Consider the following 26319-nt stretch of genomic DNA (forward strand, 5'->3'; position numbering starts at 1 on the left):
TCTGGGTTATATTTTGATATTAACTGTACTAGCGGTTATATAATTTTAAATTTATCATATATAATTTAAATTTTAACATCATTTTATTCCTGCTTTTATATTAATGAATTTAAATTTTTATTAAATTATATTAACAAATTGACATATTCACTTTAAAATTGAGTTTTTGCAATATTTTTTTATATTTTCTATTATAAGTTACGCATCTATTAATAGTTAATTATTATATAATAGTAATATATATTAATGATAGTAAATTTACTTTTTTATTTTTTAACTAATTATAAATTATATTTAAAAGTATAATAGTGTAATTTTTATCTTGTAGCATATAAAACTGTTTAGAGATGTAGCAGACTTTTAGTTATAAAGTGAATCACCAAACCAACATGACCAAACCAAAATTTTGTACGACTACAAAATATACCCATGTTGGCTTATTATAGTATAGTATATAATTTTAAATATATCATATATAATTTAAATTTTAACATCATTTTATTCGTGTTTTTATATTAATGAATTTAAATTTTTATTAAATTATATTAACAAATTGGTTATATTCACTTTAAAATTGAGCTTTTGCAATATTTTTTTATATTTTCTATTATAATTAAGTTACGCATCTATTAATAATTATTATATAATAGTAATATATATTAATGATAGTAAATTTACTTTTTTTATTTTTTAACTAATTATAAATTATATTTAAAAGTATAATAGTGTAATTTTTATCTTGTAGTATATAAAACTGTTTAGAGATGTAAGACTATGAGAAACTCTACGTGTAGCAGACTTTTAGTTATAAAGTGAATCACCAAACCAACATGACCAAACCAAAATTTTGTACGACTACAAAATATACCCATGTTGGCTGATTAGACTACAAAATATACCTATGTTGGCTTATTATAGTATAGTATAGATTTATATATTTTTTATTTACTTCACCTAAGGCGTCGGCGTTCCACAAAGACGATGCTGGCACTTTAGGCGTCGGCATTCTGAAGCACGACGCAAAAGCTCCAGTCCAACCGCACTTCTATAGCGTTGGCGTTTCAATACCCGATGCTATAACTACCCTAAGGCGTCGGCATTTTGAAGCCCGACGCATAAAATGGTTTAAGGCGTCGGTTAACTGTGAAACCGACGCAGAAAGTCCAGAGAAATTGTCAATATGCGTCGGTTAAATTATCACCCGACGCATAAAGATGTCTAAGGCATCGCCTCCCTATAAAACCGACGCCTAAAGTGCGACGCATAAAATCATTTCTGTACTAGTGATAATCTCTGCTCCAAATCCTTTCCCTTGGAAGATGTGTCCTTGATGATTCAGCAGTATTATCATTGAGCTGAAATGTGTGACTAGTTGATCCATCTGCTCCCCCTGAGTTGTTGCCAGGTTGACTTGATGATCCACCACTGGCACTAGTGGAATCTCCAGTGTTTCCACCATTTCCTCCACCATTGCCTGGATCATTACCATCATTGTTGTCATCTCCTGTTGCAACCTCAGGTGGTATATCATCATCTGAATCAGAATCTGGATAGTTGTCAAACTTCAGAGATTCAGATGGATCAGCAGATTGTAAACTTAGGAGTTTAGTGTCATCAAATGTAACATTGACACTAACTTTCATTGACAGAGTATCAATTACAAAAACTCTATAAGCACTTATTGTATAACCAACAAAAATTGCTTCAGATGCCTTGGGCTCAAACTTGTTCAAGTTCTCTTCACCATCCTTGAGAACAAAACACTTGGCTCCAAAAACATGAAGATGTTTGACATATGGTTTCTTGTCTTTATATAAATGAAATGGAGTTTTCATATGATCCTTGTTGATCAAAGTTCTATTCTGGGTATAGCAGGCAATAGACACAGCTTCAGCCCAAAAGTACAGAGGAAGCTTTGCTTCAGCAATCATAGTCCTTGCAGCTTCGATCATTGTACGATTCTTTCTTTCGACGACTCCATTCTGCTGAGGAGTCCTTGGTGCTGAATACACCCTTCTAATTCCCTTCTCAGAGTAAAAGTTGATTAGAGTTTGATTCTTGAATTCCGTGCCATTATCTGACCTTACAGCTTTCACTGGCACACCCTTTTCTAATTCAACTGACTTTATATGATCAATCACTGTCATCGGGGTTTCATCCTTAGAAGCTAGGAAGTAAACCCAGGTAAATTTCGAGAAGTCATCCATAATGACTAAGGCATATCTTCCTCCATCAATTGATGCAACATTCACAGGACCAAACAAATCCATATGCAGTAAGTGAAGTGGATTTGTAATGGTATTGATGGTCTTGCCTTTGTGAGATGCTCTCTTCGCTTTTCCTTTCTGACAAGCTTCACAAAGATCATCAGATGAGAATTCCAGGGAAGGCAAACCTCTCACTAGATCTCTCTTGACTAGAGAGTTCATTGTTTTGAAGTTGAGGTGTGAGAGTTTCTTATGCCATAACCAACTATCTTCAGCAGACGCTTTGGCGTAGAAACAGTGAACTTCGTTTCCAGGTCCTGAAGACAAATCAGCTACGAATATATTGCCTTTCCTTATGCCACATAGTGAAGGACGTTTATCCTTGATATGTTTAATGATACATATCTCCTTTTCAAAATGAACATAATATCCCTTGTCACAAAACTGACTAACACTCAGGAGATTATGTTGAAGTCCTTCCACTATAGCAATTTCTTCTATGATGATCTTTCCAATTTTGTACTTGCCATATCCCACAGTACGACCTTTGCTATTATCAGCAAAGCTCACTGTTGGGCCAGCTCCTTCTCTTATGTCTTCCAGCAGGGATCTATTGCCAGTCATGTGCATTGACGCTCCACTGTCAAGCACCCAGGTAACACGAACAATTCCACTGGCACCCTTCAAAAGACAGCTTGATTAAACATTCTTTGGGACCCACACTTGATTGGGTCCAGCAAACTTAAAGAACTGATTTCTATCAGGTGTAACAACAGAGCCTCTTGGACTGATACTTGGTTCAGACTTGACTGAACTTACTTCCTTAACAACAGCCTTATAAACCTTAGTTTTAGGCTTTGGAACATAAGTCTCCTTCCTAACATGAGTAGGACTAGCAGTCTTTGATCTAGCATGCTTGTTGTTTGTGTGTTGTCTAGGTGATGTGTTTTCATTTTTAGCATGCAAATTTTTAAAATAAGCAGACATCAAATTGAAAGCACAAGTCATACAATTATCAACACTACAAGATTTATGACATGCATCAAAAGCAGGAACAACAGAAGTATCAGTCATAGTAGTAGGAACATCAATAGATTCTACTCTAACCTTGTTATCAGATTTAAAGTTCTCAGTAGAATGACACCTATTGTTCTTGTTCTTACTATTAACAAAATTATTGGGCTTGTTGAATTTAGTTCTCTCAGAGTTGACACCTAAACAAGCTTTAGGCAACCTAACATTGCCTTTCACTTTGATTGGTTTCAGTGATGTCAAGATCTCATCTCTCTTCTCATTACTCTCTTTCAATTTAAGGTCTTCCTGTTTGAGTTCATATCTAATGACAACAGGAGTCTCTAAAAGAGGTTCAGCTTCTGAGGTTTTAAACAAAGGTTTAAGGGAATCTTTCAAAACAAAAGGAATCCCTCTTTCCTCAGCACTCTTCTTAAAAGGAGTAATGTTACTAGCCTTACCTACGGATTTGTTATAGTCAAAACCTATTCCAACAGTTCTCTTGATCTCTTGTTTATCATTAAGTTCTTTGACTATAGTGGAGGCATCCTTAAAGGCTTTACACTTAACTTTCTCTTCGTCTAGCTGAAGTCTTAACGCAATCTTACCTTTCTCTATAACTTTGACTTTAGCACATTGTAATCCTAAATCCATAGTCAATTGTTCTATTTTAGGTTTTAATACTTTCATCTCATTCATCTTATAAGCATGAATTTCTAAGACTAAAGTATCAATTTTAAGATTGGCAGCTTTCATCTTTTTAATAGCATCATCTCTTTCAAGTCCTAATTGCATAAACAGTTTAGGGCATGTAGGATCTACCTGAAAGCTTCCAGCAGGAGGAGGTGAAGATGATCCAGCATTAGCCATGAGAGCAACATTCCCAATCTGCTCTTCTTCATCACTATCTGTATCATCCCAGCTTTTCCCTTCTGCTAGATATGATTTGCTCTTGAAGCTTTGACTTCCAGAAGTACCATGATGCTTTCTTACTAAGGCATCATACTTCAGCTTCAGCTCATCATACGAATCCTTTCTCTTTCCTTGAACCTTGGGCTGCTTGCACTCAGTTGCAAAGTGTCCAGGTTCACCACAGTTGAAACATTTAAATTTACTTCTGACCACCATCCCAGTCTTGTATCCTCCTTTGCTTGTTGAAGATGAATAGCCTCCCTTCTGAAACTTACTAACAGTAGGTTTGTATTTATAGGAAGGGTTCTTCCGGAATCTCATGTTTCCAAACTTCTTGGCAAACAGTGATAGAGATTGATCTTCTAACTGTTCAAGCTCTTCCATTGTATAGAACTCTTCATCACCACTGGAAGAAGCAGTCTGACCCATCTCAGGTACAACAAATTCCTGAGTAGTCTTAGAAGGAACAACAACATCCTTCTTTTCTTCCGGTGCAGGTGACTCAACAACTAGAGCTCTCGAATGGTTCTGTGTTTTACCCCAGCCATATCTCTGTTTACTCTGAACTTGCTCCAGTTCATACGTTTTCAAAACTCCGTAGAGTCTTTCCAGAGAAATCTCATTCAGATCTCTGCTTTCCCTGATGGCAGTGATTCTGTGTTCCAGATGTTCAGGAAGTGTTAAGAGAAACTTCATGTTGACCTCTTTCTTGTCATAGAATTTCCCATTCAGATTTAAATTATTTATCAAATTATTAAGTCTGATAAACACTTCTGAAATCCCTTCTCCGGGATTGGAACCAAACTGTTCATACTGAGTCATCAGTATCTCTTTCTTGTTTTCCCTAACTTCCTCTGAGCCTTCATTGATAATCTCTAATGTATCCCAGATTTGCTTGGCGTTCGTACAATTTACAACAGCATTGTACATCACTGGATTTAGAGATTCAACCAAGATTAGTTGAAGAGCGTCATCTAAGTTCATCTGTTCACTCTCTTCATCTGTGTACTCAGAAAGTTCTTTCGGAATGACCTGATGAGGTATTAACACACCATCCTCTTCGTGTGCTAATATGACATTCATCGGAGTAGTAACACCTTTGTCTAAAATCCCGATGTATTTTCTGTTCGCTGTTCGGAGGAATAGGAACATGTGCCTTTTCCATAGGCCAAAGTGTTCCTGGATGAACGGTGGGATTTTAATGCTACTGATCTTTTGCGTACTCATTTTTTTTAAGAATTTAAAGTGAATAGTGTTTGGAGAGATTTGGATTTTTGAAAGAAAAATATTTTAAATCAAAATTAATTTTTTTAAAAAAAAAATTAATTCGAATTAAAAAATATTTGGACGTTACAGAGTTTGTATAGGATCTGATACGGTAAAATGGTATCAACCGCTCTGATGCCAATTGTTAGGTCCAGATATGATTGTAGAAGGGGGGGTTGAATACAATCAATACCAAATCGTCGCGGAAGTGAATCTGATTGAATATGATTTGTTAATCAGATTATAATTAATTAATATAACAATGTTTGAAGTCGTTATATAATTAAAATGGTTCAGTTTTAATGTCCACTAAAGTTCGTAGAATAAATTCGACAGGGTATATTCTAGATTTAGTGATTAAAACAACCGGGTTATCAAAGCACAGAAAACTGTGGATATAACGATCAAGCAAGTTACGAACAACTTGAAAGCTTTACAAATGCTTTGATTTACAAAGTGATGAACACTTTCAAATGAAGAATGAATGCCATATTTATAGGCAAAGCATTGTACATGCAAGACAAACACAAGACAAGACAAATACTAAGAAGGTATGACAATCTAGGCTTGGGCAAGACAAATCAAGGCAAGGAAAGACAATCACAGATTGTCTACCAAGCTTTAATCAAGTCAGAAAGACAATTAGAAGGGAAGGTATGACAATCTCTTTGTCAGAAAGACAAACACTACAAACGGCAAGACAATTGGAGATTGTCTTGCACACCTCCTTGCATTCGGCAAGACAAGACAACTGGATTGTCTTGCAGAAAGTGAGACTCTCGGCAAGACAAGACAACAGGATTGTCTTGCTGCCACACAAGTCCTTCGGCAAGACAATTCAGTTGAATTGTCTTGCACACCACTGAAACACTCGGCAAGACAAGACAATTGGATTGTCTTGCACACTGATTTCAATCCAAGTGGGCAGTTCGGCAAGACAATCACAGATTGTCTTGCAGGGCTGTTTTGGTGATAAAAAAGTAATAATATAGTAAATATCACTACTACAAACTGGACTTTCAGCGTCGGTTAAATAACCCCTAAGGCGTCGGTTAAATGGCGAAGCAAATGTGGGAGACGCTATAGGTATAGGCTTATAGCGTCGGTTAAACTGGCGACGCAAATCATCTCTAGCGTCGGTTAAAGAGCAATGCAAAAGGGCCAGCAACCGACGCTTTTGGTCATATATTAGCATCGCTGCACAAGAACGCCGACGCTGAAAGTATTGCATTAGCGTCGGCGGTCAACAACGCCGACGCTTAAAGTACTACAAAAGCGTCGGCGGCAACAACGCCGACGCTTAAAGTACTACAAAAAGCGTCGGTGGTCAACAACGCCGACGCGTAAAGTATTACAATTAGCGTGGGTGGTCAAAAACGCCGACGCCTAAAGTAATACAAAAGCGTCGGTGGTCAACGCGCTGACGCTTAAAGACCTCACCTCTTGCGTCGGTCATAAAACTGCCGACGCTGTAGATCCTGACCTCTTGCGTTGGTCATATAAAATGCCGACGCTTTTGCTTATATATATATTTTTTAATATTTCTTAAATATCTTTGTGACCTGTTCCATTATACTAAAACAACCAATATTATACCAATACAATACACCCAACAATTAAATCCCAAAACAACTTAAACAATTATATCAAGAATTAATTATGTCCTAGTTTACACTTGAAAGAAACATTACACATTAAATGCCACAAAAAAACCTTCATGATATCAGATTGTTACAAATGAATCCAAACACACTGTCTCTAGCAAGAAGTTCAAGATCTTCAAGGACCAGTGATTGTATATCACAGTACTGCAGCAGGCAAGAACTTAAATGCTTGAACTGTAAGGACTTCAAACGACAAGGCCGATGACAAGATTACCTACACATTCCCATCACTATTATACAATACACACCAATAAAATAATAAAACTATCTACCAAGTACTGAGAGCACAAAAAGGGGAGCAAAAAGTTTCAAAAAGTTACCTTATTATAGACATTCTAAAGAGAAAAATTTTGCCCACAATTCTCGAACCTCATTGATTTCCTTTCTTGTATAGTTTCTTGAACCAAGACCCTTAAGAATATAAAAGACAACATATAAAAATAATTATTTAGTTCGATAATAACTGTAAAACAATATTTTAGTTAAATCTCTTACCACTTTCCAGTTCATGTCGGGTTGTTTCTGAGAAAGCATGACTATATCATACATGTATCTCATAACAAAAAAACCAGAATCCATATCTCCTTGTTGCGGACACTACATAAAACCCAACAAGATGTATTAAATATAAGTAAATAAACGAGCAAAAAATTAATGCAAAATCATATCAGTTATACGTATACCTTAACCTCGGTGTGATGCCAAAGAAATTCTTTTTTGTTATTCCTCTGTCCACCTTGAGATACGTATAATTTAAATGCCCTGTAAGATGCAAATGTCATAACATCTCTTGCGAAACTAGGATAGATACATTACACCACATGAAATTTGAATTCATATTTAACTTACATTCTTGCAGGTGTTTTTAACCGTATTGTCCTATCTTTTTTCAATGGATCAAACACGTAGATAGCACTTTCATGGAGACAAAAAAGGAGCAACATCCAGTGGTCCCTACAATAATAATGACATATTACTAATAGCAAAGATTATAATTTATAACAATACAATTATTAACAGAAACTTATTTTATTCTTACTCTTGGATGTACGGTGCCAAAATATAACGCTTATTTCTATTGGCAACCAAAAAATCTGACAAATAGTCTATTGCTTCATCTTGTCGTTGCTGGTGACATTTATGTGGCATGGCTAATCTGGATGGCAACATGAATGCAAATGTATCATCCTTCAACTGTTTACACAACGTGCTAACGTACCTGTAAAAATCACTCATCACAATAAACATGTGTATTTAAAATGCTTTAAAGTAAATTAATTAGAAAAAGGAGACTTGGTCTTACTTCAGGAAAATTTCAATTATTGGAGTATTTAACCATCTCATTTTCAAAAACTGATCAACATCTTCGGGTGTAATGTGTATCAGATCTTCTCCATTTTCTTCATACGTAAAGACATCACCTTTTTTATTAGGGGCCTTTTTTTGAGCAAGAAACTTAAACCTGCACAATGCTCACTTAAACTTATGTCATCAACAATTACTGGCCGGTTTTTCTTCACGGGAGTCACAGACCCTTTACTTTCAACCTTTTCTGAGTCATGTACTTTTGCTTTTGGTGTCATCTTATGGCTTTTTTTCTTCTCCAATGATATAGGATCCTAGTCAAAGACATATATAAATGATTGATATACTGCAGTTAAATTGCAAGAAAATATAGCTTCCATTAAACCTCAAAAGAAATACCTGCCCTAATGTCACAAGGTCCTTTGGCCATTGAACAAAACTGCCCGCTGCATTTCCTATATTATCATGTTCATCACATGACACAGGAAGTGGAGTAAGTTGATATTCAGGTACAACATCATCAATTGATACTCTAACATTGTGTGATGCCATCGGAATATTATGAATCATATTAACACCCTGACTATTTGACGGGAATACAGTCCCCCTTGCCACAACAACTCTTCCTTTCTCTACGTGTATCACCCAAAGACAACAAAGTGTTGGATTCTGCATTAAGTTCAAGCCAAAGATATTACTCACAATCCATATACATAGTTATATATATGCAGGTTAGAGTGAGTTACCAATTCAGGATACCATTTTCATTTACCATCCGTACAACCATACATGTGTTTCACGAATTGTTACAAAGTAAACTAGCTTACCATCATTATCTGCCTAAGTATTCATATATGGAGTAATAACTATTATACAAATAGGAGTCAAAGCAAAGCTTTTACAAGCTAACGTATTGTATCCTAAACAAATGCATCAGAATTAAACTATGAAATATACATCAGCCTTAAATCTGATATTTACCCTGACTATTAAGGTGTAACCAGAACAATGTTCTACTTCAAAAGGCTGGAATACTTCATGATTGCTATTTAATAAATAGCTGATGATGAAGTTTTAAATCAAATCTTAACATTTGTCTACATATTTACAAGTTTATATATAACAGCTAAGAACCCTTTAGGCTAGTCATACATGAGGAATTGATGATTGAATAGCATATTCATCTAGAGGTATACCAATAACATGTCAGTAGGGTAAGAAAGGTAGTGCAAAAAACAGTAGTTTTATGTTATATACCTTGACATTTGTGAAATGATCTTCCCGATATACCGACTGGCAACTGCTTCGAACATTTTCATTGTTCGGTGTACCAACATCATTTAAAAAATGATCATCAGGGATTTTCACACCCATCTGGTTCAACTGATTAAATATACTTTCTAGCTTTAAATTCACCATTTCATTCTTCCTCACCATTTCATTCATCCTCTCCTCGCACTCCTTCTGAACTTTCTTAGTGATTTCTTGTGTAATCGTGGCCAACTCATCCACCGAAACAACGCCACTATGTTTGCTTTTTCCCGATCCAAATACATCCTTAAGTTTGGCTCCACCACCGACCCCTCTGACACGTCCTCCATGCTCTTTACTGCCAAGTGCACGGGTCAATACGTCATCGTGGCCTTTTGGAGTCCATGACCCATCTGATACTTGCCTCTGCAACTCCTCCTGTTCATAAGAGAAAGAAATATTAACAGCCTTGATAAGAAATATTAACAGCCTTGATAAATTCACACTATAACATATTAATGCACTTATTCTCTGATTGCTAATCATGTGCTGGTTTCATCTCTTAGTATTTAAACAGAACGTGGACAGTGAGATGGCATATGCATGTTTAGACAGTTTGGCTACTTTCTTTGCTATACATAAATATACATAAATATGGTGCTAAATTGTCAGGAACTCAGACTACAATAATTCAAATTATTTTAAGTTCAGATTATAGTCTACAAGGACAAATAACTTCAAATATTACAACAATAATATGATAAAATCTATAAGACTATTTAGCAAAAAAAAAAAAAAAAAATCTATAAGACAATGAGAAACTAAATCGAGAAAATTAGTGGATAATGGGTAAAACTTTTAAAATTTAATATTATCTCTAGACATAATTGACCATCTCTGTGCTTGGAAAATTTATATAACATATATTAAGGAGCACCTACGTATAAGCTTTTGAAACAAACAATAAGAAAGAAATAGAATAATTCGATTTTAACTAAAGCAAAGGAGTTGGAGTACTTTAGGAGAGTAAGCTGAGGTTGTCGTATAATAATCAGTAATAATATTCATGATAATAGTTGATAACTAAAAGAAGTAGAAAAGGAAGAGAGTCTTAATAATATAATAAGGGTGAGAATAAAATGTACATTGTCGCTTGCATCTTTTTAATTAGCTAGGAAATAAACAACATAGGAATATTGCATGCAGAAGACACAGTAGCTTAATATACTTTTATAATCATTGTACCCTTCATTTCTATCTGGATATATCCTCTTTATGCATCTTACCATTTGAGAGCCACGTACACACACATGTATTGTCCTTTTAATTCTTCTTAATTTAAGTACAGATGTTATGTTGGAATATATTGTAGTGATAGGGTTTAATTCAGTATGTTTCATAAGCAGCACGTATTATTCTGCACTATATTATTCTGCCCAAAGAAGAAGCCTAATCTTGTGTTTACATTAGGCAGGATACTCTGTTAATAGAGTTGTACTAGCTAGCTCTTAATTATATATAAGCTTATAAATATTGATGTTACTCATTTCAGATAATCACAAAATTTTATCTAATAAAACTTAACTAAATTTTATCAAATAAGAGCTAAATAACAATTTTACTAATTTCCAAAAATTTCAGCATGGGTTAAATATATTACAAAACTTTCCGAAGGTCAACTGTGGCTACAACATAGACCAGCATCTCTCATAACACAATATAATACAAACCTTGGACTAAACAGTATGGCTACAAAACAGCCAGTAAGTACATATACAGACCAAAAGGAAAATCTAAAGTTATATAAACAATCAACACTTCTAACTCTCTTCTAGGAACACAAACAGACAACTTGAATAGCCAGGAAAAACCAGTATAATGATTCACCTTAAGAACTATGATAAGAAGTACCATACTGAAACATACTATTTACATGGACTATGTCCTAGTACAAACAACATCACGTTACTGTACAAGCTTACGGAATTCACTTAGAACAATAATCTACTTTGTAATTCCATCTCCTGCAGGGATAAATAATTTAGAACTTTTACCAGTTCTTCTTGAAGTTATCTGCAGTTCAAACAGTCAAAAATGTAGTTTAAGTTCACCTAAGCTGACACCACATGCAGCATCGCTGATGATTATTAATGTTTTAATCACTACATGTGATTATGCAACAAACAACAGGCACTTGGAGGCAATCAGTTCAACAGGGAGTACTATGTGGACTACTAAACGCACCAAAGCAAGATAATCTACAATACTTCATCTCTTTGGTTGCGGCTGTTGTTAGATGTATGCGATTTGCTGGCAAAATCCCATTACTAATACTTCATCAAAGAATTAAAAAAAATACATCAGGGGTAGTGTACAGCAACACTGTTAACCTGCTAAGCTTAAAAAGAGATTTAATTTTATTAATTCTGATTCTGGTAATTAATCTCAATTTATATACAATTTATATACATCTGTTATTAACAGTAAACTCGGCTCAGTTAACTAATCTATATGTAAGAGCCTCGACTTGGTTTGGCTCTAGTAGACTTGGTTTGGCTCGAGTTGAATACAATATAAAGGATCCCTGTTCTCATTAAGTTATGAAGATTAACATTTTAATTATGCTTTGACACAGATTGTTTAGAAAAAGATTGATCAAAAGATCAATAAGCAAGAAAATGACTTGGATAAACACAAGTAATTTATTAAAAATACTTCACTAAAAATTTAAAATCAAGATGCAACAAAGCAGAAAATCCCACACATATATTTGCCTCAGAGAACCTAGACAAGATAATTAGCCAAGTACAGAAAATTGATATCTATGTGATTAATAATTACCCAATACAATCTACGTGATTTTATCTACTGATTTCATGTTATTAACTATGCTCGTCGCTGTTTACCATTCAACCAGTGCAGTTAATCTAAAAACCAGATGTCAAAGTCGCGAAATACAAAACAATATGCAAATTTCCTTTTTCAAATTTATTGAGACCACATTATTCTCACTTCTCACCATGCAGTGGTTCGGTTTTCCCATTCTCTGGTGGCAAACAACCTTTCATAGTTACTGTATTGCTAGCTTATATTCTGAAAACTAAATTCAAATACAAGTTAAGACCCAAAAGGACCAGCAATGCTGCTCGAACCTATGGAAATATAATACAATGATAAACTATGAACGAACAAAGATATCACATTTCACATGCGTATTTTTGGTAAAAATGACATTCTCCATAAATCATTCACAATAGATAATATAAGTCTCTTCAGCAGCTAAAAATAGAAATGAAAATAACTATATTTACCTCACACGGAAGTCTGGCTACAACTCTGATAACTCTGATGTCAGGATGCAGCAGAGCACAAAATCCCACACAACTATATTTGCCTTAAGAGAACCTAGAAAAGAAAATTAGCACTTATTTTAGTGTCTAGCATTAATGTTTTCATCACCAATATATTTAACTTTAAAATAAATAAAAACTCGAGGAGCTGCAAGAAGTCATATAGTTACAAGTACGGCAAAAACAATTGAAAGAAGCTAATGGCGCAAAATATAAATCCTTAAAAACACTACGATATGTAACGCTAGACATATTATATAATAACACCATGACTAAACAAATCTACAAACATCAAATTGACAGAGGCAATCACAATCATATGTTGAATATTGTAACTTGGGATCACTTGATTCATCAAACACTCAAAATTTTGATAGCAGCAATAGCTACTGTACAGTCAAATCAAAAGTGCATCATCAACTACAGTACTAGTTTAAACCAACTCAAATTCACAGCATTGATGTTACAGAACTGAACATACTAGACCAAAAAACCAACAAAAAACTGAAAGAAGCTAATGGCGCAAAATACTAACAAAAAACTAATACTAAAAAACACTGCAATATGTAAAGCTAAACATTTTATATAATCACATCATGACTAAACAAAGCTACAAACATCAAATTGACATCAAATTAAGTACCCAGCAAGGACTTTGTACTCAAAATTAAGTGCCCACAACCAAAATTATGTACCCAATAACCAGCCCCCAACACCTAGCAAAATAACTCAAACACCCATCACCGAGCAATGAATCAAACACCTGGAATGCAGTAACAAAATTAAGTATATGGGTAGTAACAAACTTAAGTGCCCAGCAAAGGCTTTCTACTGAAAATTCAGTACCCAACAACCAGCCCAACACCTAGCGAGAAATCATACACCCAAATAACTCGAAACGGAAAAGAAAGAGACCTCGATCCCTCGACAACTAGACAGGAAAAAGAGACGAGAATGGAAATGTGAGAAGAGAATGGAGATGGGAGAAAGTGAGATTGACACCTGCAATGATTAATCGAACGAGACGGAAGAGAAGTCGAGAACGAAGTCCAGAGTCGTGTCCGGAGTCTTTTCGCGCACAACTGCTTTTCGCGCACAACTTCTTTTCTTTTCCTTTTATGTTCTGGGTTATATTTTGATATTAACTGTACTAGCGGTTATATAATTTTAAATTTATCATATATAATTTAAATTTTAACATCATTTTATTCCTGCTTTTATATTAATGAATTTAAATTTTTATTAAATTATATTAACAAATTGACATATTCACTTTAAAATTGAGTTTTTGCAATATTTTTTTATATTTTCTATTATAAGTTACGCATCTATTAATAGTTAATTATTATATAATAGTAATATATATTAATGATAGTAAATTTACTTTTTTATTTTTTAACTAATTATAAATTATATTTAAAAGTATAATAGTGTAATTTTTATCTTGTAGCATATAAAACTGTTTAGAGATGTAGCAGACTTTTAGTTATAAAGTGAATCACCAAACCAACATGACCAAACCAAAATTTTGTACGACTACAAAATATACCCATGTTGGCTTATTATAGTATAGTATATAATTTTAAATATATCATATATAATTTAAATTTTAACATCATTTTATTCGTGTTTTTATATTAATGAATTTAAATTTTTATTAAATTATATTAACAAATTGGTTATATTCACTTTAAAATTGAGCTTTTGCAATATTTTTTTATATTTTCTATTATAATTAAGTTACGCATCTATTAATAATTATTATATAATAGTAATATATATTAATGATAGTAAATTTACTTTTTTTATTTTTTAACTAATTATAAATTATATTTAAAAGTATAATAGTGTAATTTTTATCTTGTAGTATATAAAACTGTTTAGAGATGTAAGACTATGAGAAACTCTACGTGTAGCAGACTTTTAGTTATAAAGTGAATCACCAAACCAACATGACCAAACCAAAATTTTGTACGACTACAAAATATACCCATGTTGGCTGATTAGACTACAAAATATACCTATGTTGGCTTATTATAGTATAGTATAGATTTATATATTTTTTATTTACTTCACCTAAGGCGTCGGCGTTCCACAAAGACGATGCTGGCACTTTAGGCGTCGGCATTCTGAAGCACGACGCAAAAGCTCCAGTCCAACCGCACTTCTATAGCGTTGGCGTTTCAATACCCGATGCTATAACTACCCTAAGGCGTCGGCATTTTGAAGCCCGACGCATAAAATGGTTTAAGGCGTCGGTTAACTGTGAAACCGACGCAGAAAGTCCAGAGAAATTGTCAATATGCGTCGGTTAAATTATCACCCGACGCATAAAGATGTCTAAGGCATCGCCTCCCTATAAAACCGACGCCTAAAGTGCGACGCATAAAATCATTTCTGTACTAGTGTATAAAATAGAAAATTATTCACTTAATTAAGTTAATCATATAAATTCATAAATTAAATTAATTCGAGAGTGAATTAATTTGATAAATAAATTACATAATTAATATAACTATTTGAGAAGTGAAATAATAGTCTATTAAATATTTAATCACCCAATCTTCAGTAGAACTGCTTCCTGTCTTCTTTAAACTTTAATAACTTCTTCTTGATTTGTCGAACGAACGAACTACCACTTCTGCTTGACTTCAAATATTTAATTTGAATAACTGATACACAGATGTACTGTCTGGTTCATCTGTATCTAGTTAAATCAAATATTCTTCGTCAAATAAACAATAAGAATTTGGTTAGTTCGTCGAGTCTTCGTCTTGTACATACATCTTCATTAACTGAAATCTTCTGATGAAATAAAGTATAGAAACTTTATGTCTTCTGAACTCCTGGACGTGCCACAAAAGATTATTTGTGCACTGAGGCTTGAACATACAAATGAACTTCTTTCAGTGGCGTGCAGCAGCATCCTGGAACATATCTGACATATGATTTCCATAAATCATTTGACGTTCTTCGTACTGATTCCGATGACTTGCTATTTACTGAGCTTTCTGATCTGAGTTGAGTTGTACCTCTTTAAATACAAATAGGCTGAACATATGCCTTTCAGACGCCCTTAAGCATAAGTAGATCCTACTGTTGAAATAACGAAGGCCCTACCTTGTAGTCTGAGGGGTTGTCCTCCTTGGGAGGTAGAGGATAAAGAGAAGACACACCCTGAAAGGTCCTATCTCTGTAGTCTGGCGGGTTATCCCTGTCGGGGAGTAGGGTAGTGTCCATGCATTTGGGGTAAGCTCTAAGGCTAGGCCTCATCGTATTGGGCCCCTTTTGGGAGGAAGATTCTAGAAGGGGAGGCCCAGCCCACATGGGTCTCTTAGGAGAAAGAACTACGTCCCGGCTTGATCCCCTATAAATAGGGGTACGTAGGCAGATTGTAGGCATCGATCATTCTTGAGAGCTATTTCAGTTAGCAATCTCGAACCCTTTGCTTACAATTGCAGCCGCCTCCATAACAAACAACCAACCGCTTCCTACATTCTCGCCAACAAGAATCTTGATACACGCCGCGAACCTCATCTTTGTTAACTTACCAGTTTTCTCCGTTAACAGGTAGAATCCAACTTTTGTTCAATCTCTGTATAGCTTGTTGTTATCACATAATAGCTTGTTACTATGCTAATAAATTAACTTCCTGCAAAACTAAGTTAGAACTTGTAATATAATAGGTTGTTATGAGTAGCATATATCAAAGCAATCTAGGATAGTAAAGTGGCTTGCTATTATTTGTGATGATCAAAATTTGGGATTTACAACAACTCTTCAAATTTTATTACAGACACCTTACCAAAATCTATTCAGTTCTAAATGTAAAACGTCAAACAAATTTCAGAAAACAACCCTTCTAAATTTAGATTTGAGTTTTTTCTAAATTTTTGTATATCATAATTGTTAAAAAAGTTTAAAAAAATCAAAGGTAAAGTCAAAAAACTGTAACTAAAAGAAAACATTTTTGGACCAAATCTTGTTCTATCATGTATTTTGGTATTTGACAATTCATAGATTTCCAACTATGCTACAATAATTATTAGAATATAATATTTAATTTTTTACCTGCGGATAATCTTATTAAAGATTTCCATCCTATATTTTTCAAAATATTTATGATTCTTTTTTCGAGAATCATAATTATAGTATGCTAGTCAGGCTCATTATAATAGTATGGGTTTAAATGCCTAATAATTGTATGTGCATATATAATTTGATTATTTGGTATTTTTTTGTGGTGGTCATTTTTTTATGATGCCTAAATTATTATTATTTAAAAAAGAAAAATAAAAAATATAATATTAAAAACTCTCCATTTATAAGTCTACAATACATGGAGTTCCCTTAGTCTTATGTCATAACAGTTTCAAATACAAAAAATAATTTTCATATAATATAAGACAAAAACTCCATAATTACAACGGAAAAATATAATCTATCAGTTAATATATTTTTATCAAATTTACTTTATTAATATTAACATATCAACAATGATATTAAAATTTAAATTACAAATAATAAATTTTAGATTATATAATCGCCCGTGTTTGAGTTTAAGACTAGTAATTATTATAAAAGATTTGTCTTGGACAATAAGCAAGGGGATATTATTGTTCGGTTAACCTATTAAGAATTGGATTTTGATTTGAGTTAGAAATTTCAGAATTAGATGTGATTTAGCTAAGTTTGAGATAATTATTTATACATAGTCATATCATGTTTGCTAAAGATGTAGACTTAGATATCATTTGAAGAGTGGATACTTGAGTATTGTTTTACTTGATTATCAAATTTTGGTTAATTATATTATTGATAATCATTTTGATTAATAATACATGCGGGGACATGGATTTTCGCATTATATATTTTTATGTGCAATAATTTGAAGGTGAATCTCATTTTTTTATCCCGAAAAAGTGGTATTAGAGCCAAGATCAGGTTCGTGATGGATGAGGTTGGAAGAAAATTTGAGATTTAATTGGTGTAGTTGAGTACTATGAAGGATTTTCTGACAAGAAATCTATGAAAGCGGAAAGAGACAAAGTTACGAGTGATATGTCGGTTGACTGTTAATTGCACCGTGGATCAATCATGAGAGAATCGAGATGGAAGAAGATGAAAGGGGTCATCGTAATTGTTTCAATGATTTAATCAACTAGGTGAATTATTTGATGATACAGGTGATGTTCTTCTTGAGGATGAAGGATTGAGAAAGCAATGGTCGGGTGACTCATCAGATGGAAGGGAACACATGGTTAATGCTCATGATTTTAAGATGGATATTTCTTTATGATGAAGAACGGTGGTATAGACTTCACTTGTGTGGAATTTAGCGACACTCAAAATTTGAAACAATGAGACATGGAGATTCTTTTTAAGGAGAGGCATTGGAAGATAGACGTTTCTCTCTCGATGATGACCGTTAATTTGGTTATGAAATTATATTGGGGTGAAGTGGAGGATTGTTACGTATTAGTCCATTATAATGGTATTGACTTAGTGATCTAATATATATGTGAATAATAATTGTTTGTTTAGAGGTCGCTAAGTATGCGGATCATTGTTGGTATCAACCCAATAGGACTTGGATTGAGTTAAAATTTTTTGAATTAGATTTCATTTAGCTAAGTTTGAGATGGCTATATACACACAGTCATATCTTTTTTGTTATGAATGCTCAAGATGTAGAATTATGTACCGTTGGAGAGCGTATATAGAGTATACTTAGGGTCGAGTAATACTCGACGAGTATCATAGTTTGGTTGATGGTATTAATAACAAATTAACAATAATTTTGATTAATAATAATACAAGTTGGAACGTAGATTTTGCATTAGAAGCTAAATCTCTCTTTTTATACCTAACATCATTATAAGGCCCGTGCTTATGCTGTGATCTTAATTTTAAACAATACTTTGATTTTGTGACGTAGTAATGTTTTTAGGCAAAATATGAATTTTCTTGAAAATTTACATATCCAATGACAATGACTATATGTAAGCGATTGTTTGGAAAGTAAGGGTTAAAAAGGATGAAAGATAGTGACCCTCTCATCTCATAATTACCCAATGATAACAATTAAGCATGATCCGTCATAATTAACTTTATGTTGACGATATTGTCTTTCTCGTAAAAGTGATGATAGTTCCATAACAATAATCAAAATCATAAGCATATTTGATGAGAAAATATTCTCTCATATATAGGTTGAATACACTATTTTTTATTATATATATTTTAATCTTACCGTCGAGTCATATGTTTCAATAATACATGTTAATTAGGTCACATGTTGGTGTTACAAATACTGATTCAGTGATGGTCATGATATGGAAATGACTGATCAGGATTTGATGATATTACAATGTCACTATCTTCACAAAGTCATCAGGATTTGAGTTTGGCGATGAAGCATAGTTGATCAAATCTAAGCTCGTCAGGACTAGAAGATTATCAATATTTCATTGAATATCAACCATTTTTTAAAACCAGGATGAAGAATGGTTTGTTTATTGCTGATTTAAAGGATCGTAGCTATTTGTTAGTATATGTATAGAAACATACAGTATTTGATTAGAACATATCTTATAATTAATAGATTAGTTGTGTACTATAAAAAGATATGATAAATTTACATAATTGTAATCACTTACTCAAGTATTGCATATAAAGTAGCAGCTCTTAAGAAGATTAGAATTTCTTGAGAGAGTTTTGTAATTGTTTTTATTATAAAATATCAATAAAAATTGTATTATATTTCATATTTGTGTTCATTGTTTTAGTTAAAGTCGAAAATTATACATAATTGGTATTAGAGTAGACTCATAACGTACTATTGAAAAATATTGAATATATGTTGACAAACAATTATAAAAGCATCGGAATTCCAGTTTTGAAGAAAGCTGAGTATATTTCATGCCCTTAAGGTGTGAGGAGGACGGCATATTACATATGATGAGAAGAGTTGACTGAGATATATGAGTTCGCTATGATCAATGACTTTGTGACACATAATACAATTGAGCTCCCTTTAAATATATTTTATTGTGAGCTATATATCAAATTTCCAATATTACATATGGAAAATCTGTGCACATAAATTTATACTCTTTAATCTAAAAAATTGTTATGTCTAAAGATATGAAAATATTTTTCATAATATCTAAAAAGATCTAGATAATATCAATTTTCAAATAATGGTCACATTTTTAGGAATATAATTTAATACTGGATATGATATTCAAAAATACTTATACGCTATAAAGATATAAATTTAATTAAATCGTAACCAATGCTTATAAAAATCTATTAAATTCATTAAGTACAATGCTAAATTTTTTTACAGAACAACCCTTCTACTAGGTCCAATCAGACTAGACGATAATCAAACGAGATAGTTGGGGGTAATTTATCGTTCAACATATTAACCTTGCGGGTGCTATAAATCCAATGTGTAAGTCAGCTACAAGACTACGTCTCACACTCTAAAAATAATCTCGTCGAGTTTAATGATTACAACTCTAAGCTCTGAGAGAATATTTATTATAGTGTGCGCACTTCACAATTGTGTATAGTTACATAGCTTCAAACAATGAAGCCTGTCTTCTTTATTTATAGGCTTTAAATTTAACCATGGTTAAGAGGACCTGGTTCTTCAATTATCTTCATTGTGCTTGGCTGTGTAAACTTCACTTGGCACTTCACTTGTTAGGGAGGAGTCACTGGGTGCCTGCACAAGGGAATAGGTGTAGGGGCAGGTCCGTTATTTTCTTAGCCATTTATCCATGAAGGCATCACTTGGTGCCATATACAGGAGCTTGTATGTGACAGGCACCAAGTAACTACTTGACTTAGCCAATATTGTTACAAGGTTTACTTGTCTCTTCTGCAATGCATTAGCTCTAGTAGTTCAGGCGCAAGGTGAGTTGCCCCTTAGAAGAATATCCAACAAATACTTTGGTTATCAACTAGGGCTCCTTCACACATAGAGGGTCAAGAGTAAAGGCACCATGTGCTACACTTAGAATATTTTCACTTAATCTTGCACCTTGCGCCCCATATACATATATGTACACTATATATGGCGCCAGGTGCATGACTTAGTGAATTTCAACTAAGAAATACACTTGGTTCCATACATACATACATATATACATATATATATATATATATATATATATATATATATATATATATATATATATATATATATATATATAGAGAGAGAGAGAGAGAGAGAGAGTCATGCTCTAGTGAGAACCAATGTTATTGTGAGATATGGGATCTAATCTCAGCCACACAATTTATACCTTATATCAATATCTCATCACACTTTAATTTTTAATTTTTAAATATTTTATCACCATTTTCATTCTAATTCCACCACCTGCCACCTCCAACCACCGTCGACCACCGTTTCCGGCCACCACCATCTCCGACGACCACCGGAAAATCACCACCGGAAAATATAAAATCACCACAGTCAAACCGAAAATCACCATCGGAAAACTAAAAATCACTGCTGGAAAAATGAAAATCACTTTCAGAAAACGAAAATCACCACATCACCACCATCTACAAACCACCACCACTATCTGCAAACCCCCAAATCTGAAAAATTACCAACTACAAAGTAAAATCAGCTCCAAAAAACAAAAATCACCACCGTAAAACAAAAAATACCACCAGTAAAGGAAAAAATCGACACTAGAAAAATAAATCACCAACGCCAAAATAGATCCAACAATAGCGTCTCCGGCGACACAGCGACAACACCCACTTCAACCCATCTCCACCTTCAAACACCACCCCTCCACCACCGATTAACTCTTTCTTCCCTTGTCTCCTCCTTCGCCTCCGATCTTGTCTTCTCCTTCTTCATCTTCGTTGACTTCAACTCCACCTCATTCTCCTCCACCGGATCCTTCATCGTCATTGCCAAGAAGCTTCACACCAATACAACTGCTGATTAGCCTGATTGTGTCATTGGGGAAGGCAGCGGCGTCTTCACCTATGGCGGATTGTGTCACTGGAAAGGCGGCGAAGTTTTCACCGCTGGTGGATGGGTCGAGGGAGGTAGAAGGAGACGGAAGGGATAAAGATGACGGGAGAGGGAGATGGAAAGCACAGTGGATGGGATAGACATGTATGATTGAAGATTGATGTCGAAGGTGAAGAACAATGTTATCGACGGCAAAAAAGTGGTGGTGTGGGAATTGGGGATTAAATGAGAAGATAAGTAGTCAAGCACGTGGTTGGGAGAGAAAAAATGTGAGATTGTGATTAAAAGTTGTATTATAAATAAAGGGCTGAGATTAGATCTCATATCTCACATGAGCTGGGGTTTTCATTTGAGCACTTGCCTATATATATATATATATACACATATATATATATATATACATATATATATATACACATATATATATATACAAATATATATATACAAATACATATATATATATATACACATATATATTTATATATATATATATCTATATATATATATGTATATATATATATATATGTATATATATATATATGGGAAGGTTCAAAAGAGACGAGGCATAAGCGAGAGACGCGAGAGACGTGAATGCTGACCGTTGGATCAGTCTTGATCTTGTAATCTAACCAAATACTATACATACTGTATAAATACAATTAAATCATCCATAAGGGCAGTATGCGGAAGCTTTTAAAACAAAAAATTTTTCTACGTATATTTGTTTGTATCGGTTTAAGATTTATTACAAAGCTTACCTTTAATACTCTCCTTGATTGACTCTCACCTCGAAATAATCTATTTCCTTTTCTGGTCGTTATAGTTGTTTGTGTAAAATCGTCTCTTTGCTTGCTCTCAAACGGAAGCTCTTCAGCGATGGAGAACACTAGCCGGAACACTGAATTCCAGTCGAATTCTGGTTTGATTTCTTTTTCTCGAAAGTTTTGAACTATGTATCCTGATAAAAGATTACTTTCTTCTGAATTCTTGTCTACGAGATTAGACCTTTACGTTTCATTCTTTTATTGTTTACAGATGCTTGTAGCAATACTGTGTTTGATCACCATAGGTTTGATGAAAATTTTGATGTGCAAGAGTTTGGTAGAGATTGGATCCCTGAATGTTCTGAGGGATTGAAACCTTACATTGATCAGCGTTTTAGTGATCTTGATCAAGCTTTTATTTTCTACAAGGAATACGGTAGATCATCTGGAGTTGATGTACGTCGGTCCACTGAAAAGAGTGATAGGGATGGTAATACTATAGAGAAGTATTTTGTTTGCTCAAGATCAGGTCGTCCTGACGACAAAAATGTTGATAAAAAACTCCAAAAGCGGAGGAGAACGGTTTCAACAAAGTGTGAATGCCATGTAGACCTTGTGCTTGCTTCATATCAACTCAGTGGTTTTTATGTGAAAAAGTTCACAGAATCGCACATTCACCCTTTTGCAGGTAAGGGAGGAATGCAATTCCTAAGGTGTGGTAGGTCTCTAACCGAGTTCCATAAAAGATTTATCTTTGATGCTTCCAAATCAAACATTGGTGCTTCACGAGCGTATACCATTTTTAAATCAATGATCGGTTCATATGAAGATGTGGGAGCTACTGTTGTGGATTTTAAAAACTTTTCCAAGGATATTAAACAACACATTGGGAAGCACGACGCTGATATGATTGTTCAGAAATTCAGGGACATACAAGAATCTTCAGACCCCAGTTTTAAATTTGAATATAGAACCGACTCGGCAAATCATCTCACTCAATTATTCTGGGCAGATGGCGAAAGAAGGAAAAACTATGAAGTATTTGGTGATGCTGTTTCTTTTGATGCAACGTATAGGACGAACAGGTATGTGATGGTTTTCATTCCTCTTGTAGGAATAGACAATCATTGGAAAAGTTTGACCTTTGGGGCGATTTTGCTTGAACGGGAAGACAACGGAAACTATATATGGGCATGCGAATCTTTCAAGAAGGTGTTTGGTAAGGATCCCAAATGTATTATTACAGATCAAGATCTTGTAATGAAAGCTGCTCTTCAGATTTCCTTCCCACTTGTTAAGCATCGGCTTTGTATGTGGCATATAATGAAAAAATTTCCTTCTTAGGTAAATAACATATTGGATTTTGTTCATTTAATCTCATGTATTCTTAAAAGTATTTGGATAATAAAACAGTGCATCTGTATAATAAATGTCTGAGTTGTTTGCTAGGTTGTTAATAAAAGAAGTTAATTATTCTACAATTCTTTTTTCCGCAGCTAGGTACTGTTTTCTTTGCGGAATCAGGCTTCATGGAAAAAATTGGACGAGTAATTTGGGTAGATCATACAACACCGGAAGAATTTGAGCATGGATGGTTAGATGCTGTTGATGAATTTGACTTGAACGAAAATGTCTGGCTAAAAGAAATGTTTGATATGAGATCTTTGTGGATTCCAGCATACTTTAATGACGATCCAATGGTAGGCCTCTTGCGGACAACATCGAGGTCAGAAAGTTCTAATTTTTATTTTGGAAATTACGTTCAGAGAGGTGATACACTTTCAGAGTTTTACATATGCTATCAAAGTGCAATTGAAAAACAAAGGATCAACAACGCCAAGAAACTGACACACTATGATGACTTCACACCAAAAACAATTACAGATAGAGAAATTGAAAAAGATGCACTTAGACTTTATACACAAGGGCTTTTTTCTACAAAGTTCAGGAAGAGATTAGAGCTGGTAATATGGATATTGTTCTTTTGGGCTTGACTGTTCTGAATAATATCAAAACAATAAAGATCGAGGATCCAGTAAACAAATCTAGGATTTTTGAGGTTAGTACATATTTATTCTAGGATTAAATGTTATTAAAGTAGGAATATACACTTATAAAACTTCTTTATGGGGGTGGGGGTGGGGCGAGGGATCATATCAAGGAATCTTAAGTTACATGAGTACTTTTTATATTTCGTGAATCCAAAGTTTGAGTTGAACCTATATATTCCTGACCAAAACTATTGTTATTCTCTAAGTTAATACATTTTCTTTTAGGGGGAAGTTAACATGGATACACATAACATTGATTGTTCATGCAAACTGTTCACCAGAGTTGGCTATCTATGCTCTCATGCTTTTTTCTGCCTTGGAATATGTGGTATTAGAATTATAACAAGACAATATGTTTCAAACATATGGTTGAAGAATGCAGTTGTGCGTTTCAGCACACTTGAACTTGGGGAAATATCTGATAGGAGTACCACAAATTTATCCAACCATATGCAGACCCAAGAATGTTGGTTTGAATTTCAAGGATGCCTCAGCGACGCATCTAGTAATGCTGATATTCTGGAGTATATTAAAAATGGGCTTTCTAGTATGAGGAAGCACATAACAACAACAATGAAGAAGCCATGAACTCGCTTGAATTCAGAACAGATTGAAGAATTAATAGATTCTCGTGTTGTTGACGAGATCACAATACAGAATCCTAACAAAAGCAACAACAAAGGTAGCGGGAAAAGGATTATATTAGGCGCAGAAAAATCTATTGGGTGTAATTAGAGAAAAAAGAGAAAATGTGCAACCTTCCAAGAATACGCTTTCCATGACTCAAGAACCTGTCCTGAAAAGAATTGACTATAATTTTGCCAGATAAAAACACTCTGTGGATTTTTGTTTGAGTTGTGAACAAAATTAACTCAGTTAAGACTACAATTTACTCAGTTAAGACTACAATCCGCTTTACTGAAGAGTTCTACGGATTTCCATAAAGCAAGTTTAATATACAACTCCAGACATCGATAATAGATGTCAATACCATTTCTCCAGAATTTAGAGACTGAAAATCTAACTTGCATGCAAACACTGACCTCCATTTTTAAAATATCACACTGTAAACAAATTTTAAAAAATTGTCATTAAGTTATATACAACCAATCTCATCTAAGAATTACGTCATATAACAGTTCTTACTTGTCATCTTCTTTATCAGAATTCACCAGACTCCACATTAATGTGGACTGCTTCTTGAAACCAACAGATTTTTCATCATTTTTTGCTGATAGTGAATTTTCTTTCTTCAAATCCCCATGGATTATGTTTTTGAACAGGAAACCAGTTGCTTTTTCATTAATCTCAATGAACCTAGTTTTCATCAACCGAATAATCTCACTCTCTGGGTATTGTTCATAAATGTAGATTAAGTTCTTCATGCAGTTCTCTAATTTTGAACTATAATCCTCCAACGCTTCTTTAAGATTTGAGATCAGAATCTATTTTAAAAATCACACAAGGTTAAAAGTTTTACAGAATTAAACTAAATACATATGAATCAAGGAAAAAACATTCGGTGGTAACC

General features: G+C 33.9%; 2 protein-coding genes across 6 annotated transcripts; one reads left to right on the forward strand and one right to left on the reverse strand.

Annotated features, from left to right (window-relative positions):
* Positions 1 to 7012: 7012 nt before the first annotated feature.
* LOC108204030 (uncharacterized) lies at positions 7013 to 14084 on the reverse strand. Of its 5 annotated transcripts, none has more exons than XM_064087153.1 (11): positions 13969 to 14084; positions 12928 to 13021; positions 9623 to 10054; positions 8765 to 9034; positions 8364 to 8679; positions 8100 to 8279; positions 7910 to 8014; positions 7744 to 7822; positions 7556 to 7657; positions 7381 to 7471; positions 7013 to 7274 (listed from the first exon to the last, which is right to left on the reverse strand). In XM_064087153.1, the coding sequence occupies exons 5-10, from the start codon at positions 8402 to 8404 to the stop codon at positions 7385 to 7387; spliced, it is 594 nt and encodes a 197-aa protein (XP_063943223.1). In that variant the 5' UTR covers positions 8405 to 8679; positions 8765 to 9034; positions 9623 to 10054; positions 12928 to 13021; positions 13969 to 14084; the 3' UTR covers positions 7013 to 7274; positions 7381 to 7384. The 5 variants fall into 4 exon arrangements, 2 of the variants coding, with proteins under 2 accessions (XP_063943223.1, XP_063943224.1); XR_010288774.1 differs by lacking the exon at positions 13969 to 14084 and adding an exon at positions 13610 to 13962; XR_010288776.1 differs by lacking the exon at positions 13969 to 14084 and adding an exon at positions 13882 to 13926.
* An 8765-nt stretch (positions 14085 to 22849) lies between these two features.
* LOC108207346 (protein FAR1-RELATED SEQUENCE 5-like) lies at positions 22850 to 25376 on the forward strand. The gene is made up of 4 exons (XM_064086825.1): positions 22850 to 22892; positions 23009 to 24046; positions 24262 to 24701; positions 25014 to 25376. The coding sequence occupies exons 1-4, from the start codon at positions 22850 to 22852 to the stop codon at positions 25374 to 25376; spliced, it is 1884 nt and encodes a 627-aa protein (XP_063942895.1).
* Positions 25377 to 26319: the final 943 nt, after the last annotated feature.

Source organism: Daucus carota, chromosome 2 (genome assembly GCF_001625215.2).
Source record: "Daucus carota subsp. sativus chromosome 2, DH1 v3.0, whole genome shotgun sequence".
NCBI lineage: Eukaryota > Viridiplantae > Streptophyta > Magnoliopsida > Apiales > Apiaceae > Daucus > Daucus carota.